The sequence below is a fragment of the Mya arenaria genome, chromosome 14 (genome assembly GCF_026914265.1).
Source record: "Mya arenaria isolate MELC-2E11 chromosome 14, ASM2691426v1".
Taxonomy (NCBI): domain Eukaryota; kingdom Metazoa; phylum Mollusca; class Bivalvia; order Myida; family Myidae; genus Mya; species Mya arenaria.
The window spans coordinates 34,261,653-34,281,767 of record NC_069135.1 but is presented as its reverse complement, the minus strand read 5'-3'; the positions used below and the strand labels follow the sequence as shown (position 1 = coordinate 34,281,767).

The 20,115-nt window shown below is 34.5% G+C and overlaps 2 protein-coding genes across 2 annotated transcripts; one reads left to right on the top strand and one right to left on the bottom strand.

Moving 5' to 3' along the window:
- The first annotated feature begins 1,065 nt into the window (after window positions 1–1,065).
- On the top strand, window positions 1,066–16,073 carry LOC128218183 (protein PFC0760c-like). Its single transcript, XM_052925764.1, has 6 exons — window positions 1,066–1,369; window positions 2,412–2,516; window positions 6,747–6,838; window positions 8,264–8,421; window positions 8,763–8,880; window positions 12,345–16,073. The coding sequence occupies exons 1-6, from the start codon at window positions 1,297–1,299 to the stop codon at window positions 16,041–16,043; spliced, it is 4,245 nt and encodes a 1,414-aa protein (XP_052781724.1). The 5' UTR covers window positions 1,066–1,296; the 3' UTR covers window positions 16,044–16,073.
- A 735-nt stretch (window positions 16,074–16,808) lies between these two features.
- Window positions 16,809–19,642, bottom strand: LOC128218541 (uncharacterized). The gene is made up of 3 exons (XM_052926230.1): window positions 19,204–19,642; window positions 18,915–18,982; window positions 16,809–18,367 (listed from the first exon to the last, which is right to left on the bottom strand). Exons 1-3 carry the CDS (start codon window positions 19,229–19,231, stop codon window positions 17,516–17,518), a joined length of 948 nt encoding a protein of 315 aa, XP_052782190.1. The 5' UTR covers window positions 19,232–19,642; the 3' UTR covers window positions 16,809–17,515.
- Window positions 19,643–20,115: the final 473 nt, after the last annotated feature.

Genomic DNA, 20,115 nt, shown 5'->3' with positions numbered 1-20,115 from the left:
TACTCGATTAATTTTGTCTTTGAGGAGCACAGTGTAAAATACCTTAACTAACGCATTTCAGCAAATTGGTGTATCGTGATTGGTTGTACTAACGTGATGTTTCCAATATAGCTGATAAAGTTTAAAACATACATCAGCTATTGCATAGTCCTTGTGGTGAAGGTGACGTTTTCTTCTTGACTGTACCGGCATAAGTTTGCTCTTCCCTAAAAACAGAATATTTTATTTCTTTTTAATGTATTTTTCTGCAATTTCGGTATGAACTGCGAAAAAAGTACAACGAATATTAACTTCATAGCTAGAAAATTATTGCCAAAATTATGTCGTTAACACGAAACAATGCACGAACGTTAACAAGTTATAGCAGTTGTATACCACCATGAGTTACTATTCGTGAAACTTTTTCGGTCAGATAAATAAGACATAAGACTAAAAACTGATTTGAAAGTGCCCAGAACTGCCACCTAATACCTTTTTAGCAATACAGCATAAACTAGTTATGCTTTGCGAATGTCACTTAATAAGTAACAAAATAACTGGTTAACTAGGTAATTTTCGTGTTACCATTTAACTATAAATGCATTTTTGGCTTGTAGCAGTAACTGGTTATCTAGTTATGGTTTGCGAGTTCCACTTAGTAACTTACTAACTGGTTAACTAGATAAGATTCGTGTTACCAGTTATCTATAAATGCATTTATACGACTGGTTATCTACTTATGATTTGCGAATTCCACTTAATAAGTAATAACAAGTAATAACAGGTTATCTTAAGGCATTTATATGCCACCGTATAAATGAGTACGCCTATACAAGAAGATAAAATAACAACTTTCAACACGATATTAGTATACCGAAACAACAAACAAATCTGATTGAGCGACCAACCTGCTTTTTTCCGAATATCTCGCATTGTTTATTGTATTTGATCGATGATCAACGAGAATAGACTTGTATTATATGAGCGATCGTTTTCAAAGTGTTGATATTTATTAGTTGTTTTATATACGGTATTAGTAATAATACAAACGGTGACGCATAGACGTTTCGCGTATTGTTTATGATGGCCAAGTGATTTTAATATTGCTAATTAGTTACCAATTAGTATTGTTACCGCAAGTGTCTTTATTGAAACCATTTTTTTTCGATAGTAATTTAACCTCGGATTCGATTTCGTGATTGAAAATACAAATTATGAATTATTTTTTCTGTTGTTTTTTATGTGAGATGTGACTTTTAAAAAAGGCGGTAACATTTTGAAAAAGACATTTTTTGGTTCAAAATTAAACGCGGCAAAATGCACGTGCTCTGGTTGCATGCAGTGGTTATCGCTGCATGTTTTGTAAGCACCATCAATGGAAGACCTACCGGTAAGCCATTTTTTTATTTAGACAGATAACTGCATTAAGGCGTCATACATTGATTTAGTTAGGCATTCGGAACTCCGTGGCCATTTACCATCGAAAACAAACTCGGATGTATATGGACGGTTTACAATGTCAGAAATCTTTATAGTTAACTACGCTGCAACTAAATTGCGTTGGAATTTCAATATAGCAGTGAAACTTTACTATTGGGAATCGTAATTATTTTCGCAATAATTCACTTAATTGGCAATCAATTAAACTTAGATATACAACATACATGTTAAAACACTACAGTAAACTTATACTATTATGCACAAATTCACGAAGTACTTCTACTGATATACCGACATACATCAGAGGTTGTTTCCGATAGAAGAAACGCCAAGGAGTTCCGAATGCCTGATTAGGGCCAATGAGATGGAGAGAAGGTATAGCCTTTTTGGAAGCGATATAATGTTTCCAAAAAACATCATTCGTGCTGTGAATGGTACCGTTCATTTCCTTTTACACAAATCTGCTATGTTCATAGGCAAAATGGAAAACCGCTTTACGGGTTGTTTTAAAATAACACAACTTTTTAGATTATTTTAGCACGAAACAAAATCAGTGTGTTGTGTCCGAATAATATGTCAAAAACGATGTAGTATAGTTATCTTATTTTCTATTCATACTTATTAATTTAGCTAGATTGAAATGAAAGTTGATTGTTTATAGAATTACTATCGAGTTTCCTTGGCTGAATCCAGAACTTTGTACTTGTTGACAGGCCATTAAAAAGTACCACGGGTGAAGATCGAGGCTACAGCTCTCTTGGAGAGATGCTTAAACCGATACCAATATGCCTCTCTCTGGTTGGGATCAAACCCACATCGTGTTTGGTGAGAGTCGGACACCTATACCAAAGGTCCACCCTCACCCTGGTGGGGTTCAAATCCAGATCTTGTTGGTTGAGAGGCGGACACCTGTACGCGTATACTGAGATTGCATTTCAATTCTGGAAAATTTACCACAATGAATAACACACAACTTTCCTCTTTGTTTACAGACACCAAGTACATTAACCAGTTTGATCTGTTCGGGCTATGGGGGGCCGCGCCTCCTCCTCCTCCAAAGGTGACCAGGGCCGTTATCAAACAGGAGAAGGACGAAGGTACAGTTTATCTGGTTCAATAATACTTTTAAAAAGTACAGAGACGAGACAATTAGCAAAATACTTCGCAAAAAACATGTTAAAAGGTCCAATGTATAGACCTATTACAGACACTAAACGACGCAATAAAAACGCATACATGAACATATCTTCACTTATACATGTGTGGATTACCGCCTTGGGGTTAAACAGGTTTTTGAGCAACTAACCTATCTTCACGCTTGTCCCAACATCTATCAACAAAATGTCTTAGACGACACGGAAATGAGTTTTTGTCATTTGTTTTTTAAACAAATATTACTGCCATCAAGCTTGAGCGACCTCCTAAGTAGGGTTCATTTCCCGCTTTTTTCGGCGCGAAAACAAAACACAGCATTCATTCGGCACTGCGGGGGCACGTGGAAAGTAAAAACACGGCCTATTTCCTCCGATATCCCCCCGGACCTGGGGATCGTGGTTACAATTGACTTGTGCATAAGAGTTGCACTTCGTTGTACCATCAAGCAATAACATATTCAGGACAAGGTCATTAGTAGAGTGTGGGATAGGGTTAGGATATGGTTTGTCATTGGCTGTAGTCTCCTTTGCATGATTGAAATTACCAAATATGTGTAGTACATGTTCAAACAGTGAAATGAAGTGCATAATAAACATATTCATCAACTTCAGTTGCCCAAATAATAGTTCAGATACTCAGACTTTAGTTGCCCAAAATAATAGTTCAGATACTCAGACTTTAGTTGCCCAAAATAATAGTTCAGAGACTCAGACTTTAGTTGCCCAAATAATAATTCAGAGACTCAGACTTTAGTTGCCCAAATAATAGTTCAGAGACTCAGACTTTAGTTGCCCAAATAATAGTTCAGAGACTCAGGCTTTAGTTGCCCAAATAATAGTTCAGAGACTGAGACTTTAGTTGCCCAGATTGTAATTCTAAGATTCATACTTCAGTTGCCCGAATCATGGTTCAGAGACTCAGACTTTAGTTGCCCAAATAATAGTTCAGAGACTCAGACTTTAGTTGCCCAAATAATAGTTCAGAGACTCAGACTTTAGTGGCCCAAATAATAGTTCAGAGACTCAGACTTTAGTTGCCCAAATATTAATTTAGATACTTAGACTTGGGTTGCCCAAATAATAGTTCAGAGACTCATACTTTAGTTGCCCAAATAATAGTTCAGAGACTCAGACTTAGTTGCCCAAATATTAGTTCAGAGACTCAGACTTTAGTTGCCAAATAATAGTTCAGAGACTCAGACTTTAGTTGCCCAGATTGTAATTCTAAGATTCATACTTAAGTTGCCCGAATCATGGTTCAGAGACTCAGACTTTAGTTGCCCAAATAATAGTTCAGAGACTCAGACTTTAGTTGCCCAAAATAAAAGTTCAGAGACTCAGACTTTAGTTGCCCAAATAATAGTTCAGAGACTCAGACTTTAGTTGCCCAGATTGTAATTCTAAGATTCATACTTAAGTTGCCCGAATCATGGTTCAGAGACTCAGACTTTAGTTGCCCAAATAATAGTTCAGAGACTCAGACTTTAGTTGCCCAAATAATAGTTCAGAGACTCAGACTTTAGTGGCCCAAATAATAGTTCAGAGACTCAGACTTTAGTTGCCCAAATATTAATTTAGATACTTAGACTTGGGTTGCCCAAATAATAGTTCAGAGACTCATACTTTAGTTGCCCAAATAATAGTTCAGAGACTCAGACTTTAGTTGCCCAAATATTAGTTCAGAGACTCAGACTTTAGTTGCCAAATAATAGTTCAGAGACTCAGACTTTAGTTGCCCAGATTGTAATTCTAAGATTCATACTAAAGTTGCCCGAATCATGGTTAACAGACTCAGACTTTAGTTGCCCAAATAATAGTTCAGAGACTCAGACTTTAGTTGCCCAAATAATAGTTCAGAGACTCAGACTTTAGTTGCCCAAATAATAGTTCAGAGACTCAGACTTTAGTTGCCCAAATATTAATTCAGAGACTCAGACTTAGGTTGCCCAAATAATAGTTCAGAGACTCATACTTTAGTTTCCCCAATACTACTTCTGTTGTTTTGACAGTATTTAGGAATAAAGAAAGTTTAATATTGAGTACCACTTTTTCAAAGTCGACGATGATAAGATTACAGGGTCGTATTCTTAAAACATCTTAAGACATTTCCTAAATTAAGTTGAATGCTTAAATGTTTCATGGTCGAATTAAAAGAAAGGTATAAGTGATTTTAACATTCAAGTATGCTTTTTTTTTCAATGTGTTCAATGAAAATAATGAATTTTGGAAATTCTTTATTTTTTACTTCATATCACGAAGGAGATACTAAAGTTAGGAAAGTGACTTAAGTATGGAAGTGACTTAAGTATGGAAGTGACTTAAGTATGGAATGGAAGTGACTTAAGTATGGAAGTGACTTAAGTATGGAAGTGACTTAAGTATGGAAGTGACTTAAGTATGGAAGTGACTTAGGTATGGAAGTGACTTAAGTATGGAATGGAAGTGACTTAAGTATGGAAGTGACTTAAGTATGGAAGTGACTTAAGTATGGAAGTGACTTAAGTATGGAAGTGACTTAAGTATGTAAGTGACTTAAGAAGTTTTATGAATATAAGGATAAGACTACAATGTATGGATTACTGTTTAATCCACTGCGTTTGATATATAAAGGCAAAAGATTGCATGTGCTAACGAAAGTTATCTTAAAATGGATAATGCATGATACTTCATAATTAATGAAGGTATTTTCATCTTCGTCGGTAAAATGAGATCTTTTCCGGAACATTTTTTGAACTATTCATCATTGATATTCATGATGTTATGTTTTTTATGGTGATATTTTCAGATTATGAATACAAATCGTAAACGTGTTACTTAATTTAAAATGCAGAACGTGTGCATACGATGTATTACTATTGCACAATATCAACACTAGTTTTTATATAGAACGTGAGGTAAATCGTTTAAGTGACACTCTTATTCAAAATCAATACAAACACGTGTAAAACAAACATTATTTTGTGTGATAAGCCTTTAACTACTCATTAAATAATGCATTTATGGAAAATATTAATTACTGATAATACATTGCAGCCGTGTATTTAATGGCTGAAAACGCAACATTTAAATGATTGTTGGGTGGTTAAAGATTTACTGTGGTGTAGGATCTCATAAGGTAGAAATACCGTGTTTTGTGCACCTTTCTTTCAAATTAAACTCGGTATTCTTCGTAAGAACCATTGTTTTCGACAGTTATTCATCCTTTTTGATATGTTAAAACAATTTCATTAGTTTCGGTTAATCTTATTTGGGAGTAAGAGTGCATCTTTAAAAATAGAATTTACTCATGTACAATGTACTCGGCTTATATATCAAATTCATAATTAAGATAAACGTAATATTACTGATAGACATTTTGTATGCACTGTTGCAAAATAGCTTTTATCTGATTCGAATTTTAATTATAATAATTCGAAATATGTGCGATATTTATCGAGAGTCATAAAGTAATGCTAATTTTATTTCCTTATCTCAAATGTCAAGGTCACGATGCGTAAAAGTTTTCAACTGCTTCGAATGTTAATTATAATAATTAGTTATATGTGCGATGTTTATCGAGATTTCAAATATAATGTTAATATTCTTTTTCTCAAATGTCAATGTCACGTTCATGAGTGTTTCAATACATAAATAGCATCTTAATGGTTTTCAAAAATCAATAAAGCTGATCATCGTATCATATTAATCACGGTTATGTTTATCTATGATGTCTGATAACCCCACATAATTATGGTAGCATTTGAAATTTGAAAAGATCACTAGCAACAGATTTCAAACTCATTTTTTAATCAAGAAAATATCATACTTAAAATAACTATGCCAAAATTGAGAAAAAAAATGTTTAAAGATATGCACAGTTTACTGTACAGTACAAAGTGCATTTTATTGAAAAAAAAATCAATATTTTTTTCCATTTCTGGCATCGTAAATTATTGTTTGAAATCATAAGATTGTTTTTTTTAATTTTAAAAGAAATAATTAAAGTTTGAAATTCCGGTGCCAGTGGCGGATAAAGGTGAAAGGCGTAACATATATTATACTTTTTTAACAACATAATTTAAATCGACTTTAATCCACCCCCTTCCCCCATTTGTTTTTTTTTTTGTTGCATTTCTTGTTGATAAATAATTTTATTTCTTTATTTTTCTTAAATTCAACTCGTTTTTCTTACAGAAACATTACATGGAGAGTGTCATCTGGTTCCACATGTTCGAAACTCTCGTCAAATATCTGATGTGTTCGGAACAATTCAGCTGATTCAAAAGGTATGGTATTCTACTACAAAATATTGCTATTTGTCTATGAGTAAAGTCATTGTCCCCGTCTCTAAAACGTCATCAAACGCAATACAAAACATTTACCATTATTTGTATATATATTTAAGTTAGGAACGTCCATAAACCGTTGTTTGCATATGAGCTAAGCATTTCAAGGTTATGTTAAAGCTGCACTCTCACAGATTGAACGTTTTGACAACTTTTCAATTTTTTGTCTTGGAACGAGCTATTTTTGGCAAAAATCCATGGAAACCAGTAATATAAGAATGCTGACAAAAATTTAGATCGCATATTTTTATATTTAAGTTCTAAAATTAATGTTTTATGCGTTTTTCTTAAACCGTCGGTTTAAGCCATAAAACATTAATTTTCGAACGGAAATATGCAAATCTGCGATCTGATATTTTCTCAGTAATCTTTTATTATTGGTTTGCAGATATTTACGCAAAAAAATGCTCTTTACATGAGAAAAAATAAAATAGTTGTAAAAACGATAAATCTGTGAGCGTGCAGCTTTTAAGTGGTTGATTGTGGCTTAACTCTTTCCAAATATACCAAGTGTATTCCTTATCAATAGCCTGACAGTCGACAATAAATCAACGAAACCGTCCGCCATTGTGATCGCTTTTGCGTAAACATTTACAAAATTACAATTAACGAGTTGCTGAACTTGTGGTCTCATACCCAATCAGAGCACTCATACATACTTATGTACACATTGGTGTAAAGAACAATGTGATCGTATATCATTGAACTCATTGTAAACATAAGAATCGAGAGCATACTTAAGGTTAAGTGTTCGTTGTCTAGCCCGGTTTTGATTCTCGGCTTAGATAATTTCCCCAAAATACACTGGAAAATAGAGGGACAAGCCCAGAGATAGGTCATGAGATTTGTGCAACTATGTTAAGATCAATGGGTAACAATTCGATGTAGTACAAAGCGGCTTTCAATGCATTTAACAGGGTGCTTATGTTCAATTTACATGTGTAACAGGATAAAATACAGACAATAACGTCGCGAGTTTTTAACCTCGTTTCACTGTTTACTTTTGCTTCAATTACAAAACCCTACACAAATTGAAATTCCAAGCAAGTTACAGGGTAGTACACCCATGTTACGTTGATGTTACATGAGTTACAGTTGATAAAAACTTCGATTTGTAAAATATTCTTAGAATTGTTTTCTGTAACATTTGCGAAAACCTCCACAAATTGGAGTCCAATGCATTTCAATCGAATACCTTGATTAAATATACACTGTTATGCACCAGTCAACTGTAACCACGCCCCCTCCAACCCCCCCCCCCCCCCCCCACACCCAGGTCCAAGGAATAGCGGGGACCTTGACTTTCTGTTCAGCCAGAACTAACTACAAAACTACACATACAGACTAAATGGGGCATCATTGCAGGTAAAGAGCGGCGAGGCCGGTCCGTTGCGAGTGTCAGTTCGGATTGACGGGATGCCCACGGTGGGAATGTGGGGCAAGTTTTACAAGCTCGAAGTGCACAAATATGGCGACGTCACACGGGGATGTAGGGCAGTGGGCCCTATACACTCTACACAAGCGTATGTTGGGTTGAAATGTTAACTTCATAGTAATACTATATAGATCAACATCTTCATGGAACAACTTTTATTAAACTCTCTTCGTTGAAACCAACGGTACTGTATGCGTTTAATTAACTTTGCAAACGGAAAAATGCAAGTTTGACATACGTGCATAAAACGAACAATATGAAAAAATATAATGAAATGTTTGGTTTCAAAGTATTTGTTTACCAATACTCACATTGTTTTATGCAATGTAGTAGACAAAAAGACCAATGATCTTAAGTACTAAAACTCAAGAGTTCACATTACTGTAACTACACAGCTAAATTGCATTTGGATACTCACATACAATCCAGGACGAGCGGTCACCTTGGTGACTTCATCAGCAACATGTACGGCGAGGTAAATATGGACATCAACGACGCCGCATCCACTCTCTATGGCAACGGATCCATATTCGGGAGGTCCATTGTGGTAGGTTATATTAAAATTGTTATAAATAATTCTTGAATAATTTTGATATCAGTCAAATTACACTATTGGACTTTTCTCTGAAAACAATTGCATTTTCGCCTCCGCTTTACATGAAAGCTGCACTCACACAGATTGAACTTTTTTTGTTATTGTTTTGTCTTGGAACGAGCCAGTTTTTGCGTAAATATCTGAAAACCAGTGAAATAAGACTGCTGACAAATGATCTGATAGCCGTTTCTCATGTTTTCGTACAAAATTAATGTGTTTGTATTATGGCTAAAAGAGTTACTAACACATTAATAAAAAAACGCATAATACATCATAACACAAACATGTAGACCTGCGATCTTATTTTGTGTCTGCAGTCTTACATCAATAGTATCCATGCATTTTCGCAAAAGACTTGGCTCGTTTCAAGACAAAAACAATGTTGTCAAAACTTTCAATCTGTGAGAATGCAACATTAAAGGTACCATAGCCTTACGTTTTACGGAATTTATCATGGTGCCGAGTTAAAATGTTTAAGTTAACGTTTGCATTGCATTACAGAATTATGTAATCAAACCGTTTGGTATTACAGTGATCAAGATTGACACTAACATACAATTGGCGTATACCGTCCATGTATAAAAATGTAGAGCAGGCAGGTTCATTCTTCTGGTTTGCTTTTATCTCTCCCAATGGATGAAAAATGGTATTTAAAACTATGTTGATAAAAGCGTGCTGTTTTCAGTATCAATAATTGAATAAGCATAGAGCCAGAACAGGCGTTTCTAATTCCTTCTCCTTTTGATAAATATAATAATACATTTATATTATTACCCAAAAGGTTAAATTTATTCCTATTGATAACGGCAAAGTGAGTGATCAAGCAAATTTATAAACGGCATTTGAAACCATAAATATCAGTTGAAACCTACTTCATAACTTACATGACACGATTGTTTTTCCGTATCATATTTGCAAGATATTTAATGAGAATGCTGTATTCTTATGTTGCTGGATCTAAGTATCCATGCATCATTTCAGGCATTATTTGGTGAACATTTAAGGTACAATACCAGCAAGGGGCTTTAAATGGGCTAGACACCAGATTGTTCAAAAATCGGCAAAAACAGTATTTCCTCAAAACAAGCCTAGAATTGTCAATGCCAGTTAGTAGGAGGCCGATGATACGTCACTTTACATGGTTTAAATAATAAACGCAAAAATCATGTTGCTGTTTCATCAATGTGTCCCCGTTTAAAAATAGTGCATTATGGTTTTCAAGTTTAAATCATATATGTTTATGGGTACAGATAATTATACCGACGCTATTTTTAAACTTACTGGAATTTACGTGGTAGACAAACCTAGTAAATTTCGAATTGGAAAAATGCCAATAAACATACAGATGCATGTGTCGTTTTTGACAATTTTCTTTTTTTTCTTGCAATTGTATCATCGGTGTCTAGTCCCTTTAACATGTACGTGACGTGTTTAGCGAAACTAAGTAATGTTGAGGAAAAAGTGACGAGGTTGTTAGCATCATAAGTATGCAATTATTGCTATGTTTACGTGTTTACAAAAAGTATCTTTATTCTTAATATTTCCCATTCTTATATAAAGGTTTAGTAATCCGTGTATTCGATAAAATAAATGTTGTTTTTTTCTTGTTCACGTGATGACGGCACTTACTTAAAAGCTGCACTCTCACAGATTGAGCGTTTTGAAACCTTTTTTTTTATTTGTCTTGGATTGAACCAATTTTTGTGCAATTTCTTGAAAACAGTTAAATAAGACTGTTGACAATAAATCATTATCCAGTGTTGCATATTTACGTTCGAAAATTTGTTTAATGGCTAAAAGAGTTACTAACGCTAATAGAAAAATGTAATTTTCGGCAGTTTTCTAAATATTTGAGAACTGTTCTGTTGTTAGTTGTCTTATATGACTGGATTGAATGCATTGATACCAAATTCAGGTGATTCTGAAACAAAAAATAAAAATATTGTTAAAACTGCCAATCTGTGAGAGTGCTGCTTTAAATATTGCATAGTCACAAAAAAAGTAATATCTTACGAATAAAATATTCGTTACGATTAAAACATTTATTAGCTTAATGAAAATCAATAGAACCATATCGATTTGGTGTTGATCAATTATTGTAACAAAGTCCTAAACTGAACTGTATAAAAACGTTTGTTCTAAAGCAAAGTATCTAGTTTTTTTGTTTTTCTTTCTTCACTTAGTTTTTAAAATGAATGAAGGTGCCACAGTAAGGTGTCATCGCAATGATTAAATAGTTGCATGACCTAGGATACAATTATTTAAATTATGTCATTGATATTCTTTTTAAGCTGCAACCAGTGTATTCCCAACGACGATCAAGGGTAAAAGTCAACCGACTGATTAAGTGTTTATTAGCTACTGACTCTTTGAGAGCAAACGTTTACGGAAGGTCTTCAGTCTGTCTTAAACGTTTTACTCAGAATTTAATTTTGGTAATTTAAGAAAGTAAACTTTCTACAAATAAAATACAGTAAGTACTGTAAGAGACTAGTAAATTTAGCCTTGCGTAAGAGTAGCCAAGACTTTTTACCATCGAATCACTTCTAAATTAAAATGAAGTTCAACATTTTTTGCTTGATTCTATGAAATAGTCCAGTCTGAGACCTTTCGTAAATACCCTGGTTCTTGTCTTGGCATGTTCTAGATGCGACTGTTTGATAATTTCATCTTTAAATTTCTTAGAACGTTTAATGAAAATAATCGAAATAAAAAAGAACGTCAGCAAACTGATGGTCTACGGACATTATTATGCTTTTTAAAAAACCCACCTTTGCATCAAACAGGGGGTGGTTTTCAATATACAACTTAAGTCAATATTATGGTCATACAGCATTGGCTTCATTCACTCTATTGTGATTTATTTATAACAAGAAATCCGATATTGCGTTGAATACCAGCCCTGGTCTCTCTATCTACTGTTTGGTTTTGTCCTTATCTTTCTTCTTCATTGTTTGGTGCACGTTATAATAATTTATTTCGCTAGTGTCTTTAGCTTTCCAACCTGCAACAGTCAAACATAGGTTAATTGCATGCATTGTTTGCATTTTATGCATGGTCTTATAGTTTGAAGTAGCGTCAAAAAGTAGCTAGTGTCAAGAACAAACAGTTCATGCCTTTTAGCCCTATAACATTCATTATTATTGAATGGATCTTACGTTTTAAAAGTGACTAAAATAGACAAAATATTTTTATTTTATTCAATTTTTATTTTGATGAATTGGAGGTGGAATGTAGTTTTGTGATACATGCTAAACTCTAAATACTGAAATAGAATAAAAAAACAAGTCATTAATATTAATATTTAATATAAAAATATTTGAATATTGCGTAAACATGTGAATATAATTTCTTCCATTCATTTGTGGTTTTATTGTGACTTAACTCGAAAAACCACATATTCAAATTCATTGCAGATGACCGGGATGTTCACGCAAGATCCTCTCGGCTGTTGTGTTGTAGTCCGAGACAGACCGAGCCATGAGTTTGCCCGTGGCCCAGAGATACCAACCTTGAAGCAGGAAGTAATTTCTATTCCTCGTCCTAACGTATCTTCTACTGTCCGAGACAGACCGAACCATGAGTTTGCCCGTGGCCCAGAGATACCAACCTTGAAGCAGGAAGTAATTTCTATTCCTCGTCCTAACGTATCTTCTTCTGTCCGAGACAGACTAAGCCATGATTTTTCCCGTGGCCCAGAGCTTCCCACATTGAAACAAGAAGTAATCTCTGTTCCTCGTGTTACTGTTTCTTCAACTAGCGACAATGCGAGATCTTCTCCAATACAGCCATTATCGGCAGTTTACCCTCAAACTATAACAAGAAGCGGTGCTAAAAGTAAAATTGAAACCCGAGTGCTGTCCGGTACAAATTCGGACGTCACATATTCAACAGTAGGTGGAAACGTTATAAAAACACAAACCTATGTTAATCCTGTCGAAACGTTACAATTTTTGCCTGTTCTTACGGCCGCTACTTTAGACGGTGGCTATGATGTTGCTTTTGATATTGATAACGTATTAGCCGTTCCCGATACCGTTGAAGAAGTAATAGACAATATGAAAGATTTAGCAAGTGACGCAGTTGATACGGTCAAAGATATCGTTGATGTTCCTGACATTATAGACGATATTAAAGACTCTCAAGAAGACATAAATGAGTTTGTCAAAAGTGATATTGAACTTCCCGGTGTTGTGGAAGAAGTCGTTGAAAATGCAAGAGATAAAATAGAGGAAATTATTGATTTAGAAGAAGGCGGAGATGGAATCGAAGATGGTCTGTTAGAGGATATGGATGTTCAAGACATCATCGACGGAGATAAAAGTATTGATCCATTTTACAAACCTGGCCAAAATGACGACGACGACGACGATGATGATGATGATGATGATGATGTAGATGAAATAAAAACCCTTGTGAAGACAGATGAAATGGACGCTATTGTAGAAAATATCTTTGAAGATAAAATAGCCGATATCGTAGATGACTCTGTAGAACACATTAAAGATGTACTAAAGGCAGATGATGATGATGATGATGATGATGATGATGATGATGATGATGATGATGATGATGATAAATTAAAAACCCTTGTGAAGACAGATGACATGGCCGATATTGTAGAAGATACATTTGTAGATAAAGTATCCGATATCGTAGATGACTCTGTAGAACACATTAAAGATGTACTAAAGGCAGATGATGATGATGATGATGATGATGATGATGATGATGATGATGATGAATTAAAAACCCTTGTGAAGACAGATGACATGGCCGATATTGTAGAAGATACATTTGCAGATAAAATATCCGATATCGTAGATGACTCTGTAGAACACATTAAAGATGAACTAAAGGCAGATGATGATGATGATGATGATGATGATGATGATGATGATGATGATGATGATAAATTAAAAGCCCTTGTGAAGACAGATGACATGGCCGATATTGTAGAAGATACATTTGTAGATAAAATAGCCAATGTCGTAGATAACTCTGTAGAACACATTAAAGATGTACTAAAAGCAGATGATGCTGACGATGACATCAACGAGGACGACGTAGGTGATAACGTGCAAATCATCGATGATATAAAAGACGGACAGATAGTTCCAGGAAGTTTCATTCCAATATCTGACCTATCTTTTAAAAATATGTTTGATAATGTAAATTTTGGAATAAATGACGAAGCTTCAATAACATTTAAACCTAAAGATATTCAAAACAAAGTGAACGACACTTTAATTAAAGCACATAATAATATCGACGATTCAGTTGAAGATAGCATCGACAACATTGAGAATGTGTTAGAGAAAATAGTGGACAAAAATGATGACATCACTGATAGCATAGATGATAGGGAATTTAAATCGGATGACCTAGGAGTTGACGATGCGGATGAGAACATTGATGAATTGCCGGATATTTTCGAAGATTCATTAGAAATCGTCAAAGACAATGTTGCTGATGCGCTGGACATTTTTGAAGACGCAGATGGTTTAGAAAATTCATTGACATTGAATAACGAATTTTCTGAAACGGATTCAATGTCAGATGTTATCGAAGATGCAATCGATGAAACAGAAAATGAAATATCCGATTCTTTTGACACCCCTGAAGACCCAATCGATGTTGTAGCAGACAACTTGGTAGATTCTTTTGAAAATACTCTCGATATTGCAGACGATATCACAGACAATGTAAAAGATGTTGTTTCCGATACCCTTGAAAACATAGAAACCATTGCAGATAATTTGGAAGATGATGTTGATATCAAAATTGATGCTACGGAAGATGCCATCGACAATATGATTGATGATGTTTCCGATTCCTTTGAAAACATTGACACCCAAATCGAAACCATTTCAGATTCCATTGGAGATGTTGTTGATAACACGTTCGATGCAACGGAAGATACCATAGATAAAATGATTGATGTCATCTCCGATACCTTGGAAAACATAGATACCCATATCGAAACAGTGTCGGATACCATGGAAGATGTTGTTGATAACACACTCGATGCAACAGAAGATGCCGTAGACAATATAATTGATGATATTCCCGATTCTTTTGAAAATATAGATACCCCTATGGAAACAGTGTCGGATACCATGGAAGATGTCTTTGATAACACAATCGATGCAACAGAAGATGTCATAGACAATATGATCGATGATATTCCGGATTCTTTTGAAAACGCAGATACCCCGATGGAAACAGTGTCGAACACCATGGAAGATGTCGTTGATAACACACTCGATGCAACAGAAGGTGTCATAGACAATATAATTGATGATATTCCCGATTCTTTTGAATATATGGATACCCCAATCGAAACAGTGTCGGATACCATGGAAGATGTCGTTGATAACACACTCGATGCAGCAGAAGGTGTCATAGACAATATGATTGATGATATTCCGGATTCTTTTGAAAATACAGATACCCAAATAGTAACAGTGTCAGATACCATGGAAGATGCTGTTGATAATACACTCGATGCAGCAGAAGGTGTCATAGACAATATAAAAGATGATGTTTCCAATTCGTTTGAAAAAATAGAAACCCCGATGGAATCCATATCAGATATAATGGCAGATGTTGTTGATAATCCAATCAACGATGCAACAGAAATTATGCTAGATTCGGCTGAAAGTGTAGCGAACCCAATAAATTTTGTTACTGATACGATGGATGATACTGCTGAAAATATTGAAAAGATTGTCGAACACACGAATGACATTGTGGCTGAAAGTATTGACACGGTCGGAAACGCAGTCGAAATAGTTCAAGACACTGCCAATAACATTGTTGACAACTCTGTAGATTCAATGCAAGATGTAATGGACATTCCAACAGAAGGAGTAAAAGATATGGTACAAGATGCAGTTGATAATACTGTTGAATTTACAGCAGATGTTGTCGACAAAACAGTTGATATTGCTACCGAAACCTTTGATTCCGTTGGAAATACAGCTGAAATCATTAAAGACACTGTTAAAGACGCTACAGAAGTTGCAGCAGACTCAATTGATACGATGCATGAAGTAGCAAACGATAATGTAGATACTTCTCTAAATATGGTTGAAAATGTAATAGGAGAATGATTTATTTTCATGATTTTGACGCTGTTTTATGTAAAATGTTTTTATAATAAATTGTGGAAAACTTTTCCGTTGCATGTTTTGAGGTTTAAAGTCAAATTTATATAACAATGTTAGATAATTGTTGTTTTATTTAGCGCAGTAATTGATTACTTTTACCTAGTCAGGTTGAAATCACATTTACTCTTTTACTTGACTTTTTTCGGCGTAGCAGTATAAGATTGATTTTGACCTAGATTTTAGACCAATCAACTGCAGTATACAAACAGCGGTGCTTAAAACACAGCACATAAAACGTTTTCATTGGTTATTTTTTTAAGTAAAGAGTCACCAAATGTATCTTAAAAATAAAGGTATTTTTTTCTTTAATAACCCTTAACCCGTTATACAGATGGCGATAAATAGTCATTTAGCTTCGGAACGTTTGACTTAACTGATCACATTTTTAAAAAATGTTTATAATTTTATAAATTATTTTATTGTTTTATGTGTATATGGTAGATTGTTTGTATCAGCACTTATTATTGTTTACGATTATCTTTGTGTGCGTGTGTGCGTGCGTGCGTGCGTGTGTGCGTGTGCGTGTGTGTGTGTGTGTGTGTGTGGTTTAAGCGAAATTGTTCGCTTTTTGAATTGATTATATCACAGAATACGATTTTTGGAAGAATATGTTTATTAACTCAAACATTCATTTGATTTGAATCTTATACATATATTAAACAGTATTGTGAATGTATGTATAGGTCAAGGTCCGTACATGCAGAAAATTCAAAATAAGTATTTATTCAGTTTAGTAGGAAGATAACAAAATAATAAACCAATTTACAAATGATACACAATTTGATCTTACAGCTCTACAACAGTGATTGCTATACACATACATGATATATAGGGGATATTGTTACAGGAAGCTTTTCTGACGTCCTGTTTCACGTTGAGTAATGGTGTATAAACGCGTCTCTTTCGAGACCGCACAGTGGTCGAGACAGATGTATGTTTACACACTTAACAAGACGTGATAAAGGTCGTTAAAAAACGTCCTATCGTAGTATTCCTGAGTATATGTTTCCTTTGATTATTTCTATGTTTTTAGAAACTCTCCGCTTTTATTTTGAACCAACGATACTGCACGTATACTTTACATGACGTTTTCCAGAATCTCCATGTCGAAAATGACATCATTAATCAATCGCATTAGTGATTAAGTTCTCCGCAATTGAATTCATTCCATCATCATTTCTTAAGGAAATATAGTACGTAACTATGTTACTGATAAGTAAGTTCATAATATAAAACAAACATGAATAAAACATCAGTCTGCAAAAGTTGGCACTCAAAATATGCTACTATGCTGATACGAGTTTGGAAAACGACAGTAGCGTGAAATGGGTTTTTCAACACGGCAAGCTGTATTTTCACTGTTGTATATGGAAAAGGAAATTGATAGGCATATACTGAATGTTTATATGATTAACCTATTTCTTTATTAATTGGTCACCAAGAGTCTTTCTTTTACTTTGGGCGGGTTTAGGGACAGTGATTTTCTCCAGCGAAGTACTCGTTACCGTTCTGCCCGGTGCAGGTCCAGGTTTACTTTTTAGATTGTTTGAGCTAAACGATTTGGTCACATAATCATGTGTTCCTCCAGTTGGCCTTTCTCGCCGAGGATTATTTACAGGTTGTCCTCCAAAACTCGTGCCTGCAAGACTTCTAACGGCTTCTGAAATCTCACTCAACATCAGGTTCTGTTTTCGCATTCCTTTGTGTAAAGTTTCCTGTTCTGTATAGAACTTGTCTTTTGTATTTGTTAAATCTAGTTTGATTCGTTTGTACTGATTGTCCATCAGAATCTTCATACTTGCAAGTTCGTGTTCCTTTTCAACGATCACAGTTTTGAGCTTCTCTGTTCTCAACTCCAAGAAAGCTTTATCCTTTCGCAATGATTCATTTTCAGATTTAAGCCCGTCAATTTCAGTCATTAAATTCTGAACCTTAGCAGATTCACCCTTGATCCTAACATTCTCCTCTTTAAGGGAGGTAATTTTCTCTTGCTGGTTTCCGATTTCGTGTTTCAAAGTTTTCTGGTGATCTTTCAAACTGTCATATTCATATGACATCTTTGTCAGTGCGGACAGTTCTCTTTTCAACGTTACGATCACCTCCTCCTGGTGCCGCTTGTCTCTCTCCAGGCGGCGCTCGAAGTCCTCGCGCATCTCCGCCATTATCTGTGACTCCTTTCGGTCAGATTTGTTGTTAACCATAGGCAGCTGAGTGTCTATGTCAGATGCAAATGACGCCGATGATGAGGCCCCATCCGAGCTGTCAGGCTGAACAAATAATAAATGGAAATGTTGAAATGCATTTACATGTATATCAAATGATTTACCTATGTCATCATCATCATCATTATTATTATTATTATTATTATTATTATTATTATTATTATTATTATTATTATTATTTTTATTATTATTATTATTATTATTATTATTATTAATATTATAATTATTATTATTTGTATTATTATTTATTATTATTATTAGTAGTAGTAGTAGTAGTAGTAGTAGTAGTAGTAGTAGGAGTAGTAGTAGTAGTAGTAGTAGTAGTAGTAGTAGTAGTAGTAGTAGTAGTAGTAGTTTTTATTATTATTAGTAGTAGTTTAAGTCTTTAAGATTGAACGTTTTAACAACCTTTTTTGTCTTCGAACGAGCCATTTTTTGCGAAAATGCTTTAAAGCCAGTTATATAAACCTGCTGTCAAAGAATTAGATCGCAGATTTTTATATCTTTGCACGGTACAATTCATCACTGAATCTCAAGCATCTAGATTCCGGGACCGTCTTAAATACTATCTAATAACACCAGGCAATCTTACCCGTCTTGGTACCAAGAAGGTCTTTCCTCTTTCTTCTATAAAACTGTCAGAAGCGTCCATCGCTAGCCCTGTTTATTGAGAAGGTTTAAGTAAAACAGAATGTACTTTAAAGAATGAACTTTAAAAATAAGTGATTATTAGTGTAAAGAAAGAATGTTTTAATCTTATATCAAATGTAAATTGGTATGCTTTTAAAATTCAATTACCAAAAGTGTAAACGGTTTCATCAAGATCGAGAACGTATTAATTAGACTATAGAATGTACGTGTTATGTATAAAAAATGCGTACTGTTAGGAGATCTAGGACTTCTATTCATTTTAATCCGTGTGTTTCTAATTGGTTGAATTGGTCTATCACATGTCCGTTTTCTAGATCCTTTTTCACACAAGTTATGGCTGACGTTTTATCGAAGACATGTATAAGAATTCCTTATAAGAATTCCTTATATTCTTATTCACAATGAAACATCCATGAAACATCCATGACCTAAGTAAAACTAGAATGTCTGAATATTCTCGTACTCGTGATAATCACTCACATATGAGTTAACCCTATACTTTGCTTCCCCTGTTGTTTTCATTGAATAATTGATACTTTGTTCAACCTTACTTATAATTGCGTTTTACAAAACACTGTAACAAAAATTCCAATTCAACTTAGTTATCTAGAACACTTTTCCAAAGGCAGAATTAGTGTCTCCGCAAAACAATGACATAAGCAAGCGATATATCCACGTCCCGAGCAAGGGCGCAAAGCTAATGGAGATCAATACCCACACTAACAAACGTAGAAGAGACCATCAGATTAACTTCGCAGAACAGTGCACTCAAGCGCATTCTTGAGTAATAGGTCTCTTAGGAGCAGAAAATGTTATAGGTTTCTGGAAGTGACATTTACAGAATGAAATTCATGTCAATATAAAATCAGTACATTCGTAAATGCTACCAATCCATTTATTTCGGTAAAGGTAACTATCTGTATAGTTATTAAAAGTACATAAACCTTTCTAAAAATAGAACACACTGATATGCCGATTGGCACCAATTCATTTAAAGGGACTCTTTAAAATGATGCGCATTTAGATTTGGATTGCAATGCCTTTTGACAAATGGGAGCAATCTGGCGTACTATCGCATAATTTCTTTTATCTATAGTTGTCTAATTCAAACGTCTTACAACGAGTTTTCAGAGTCATTTTTT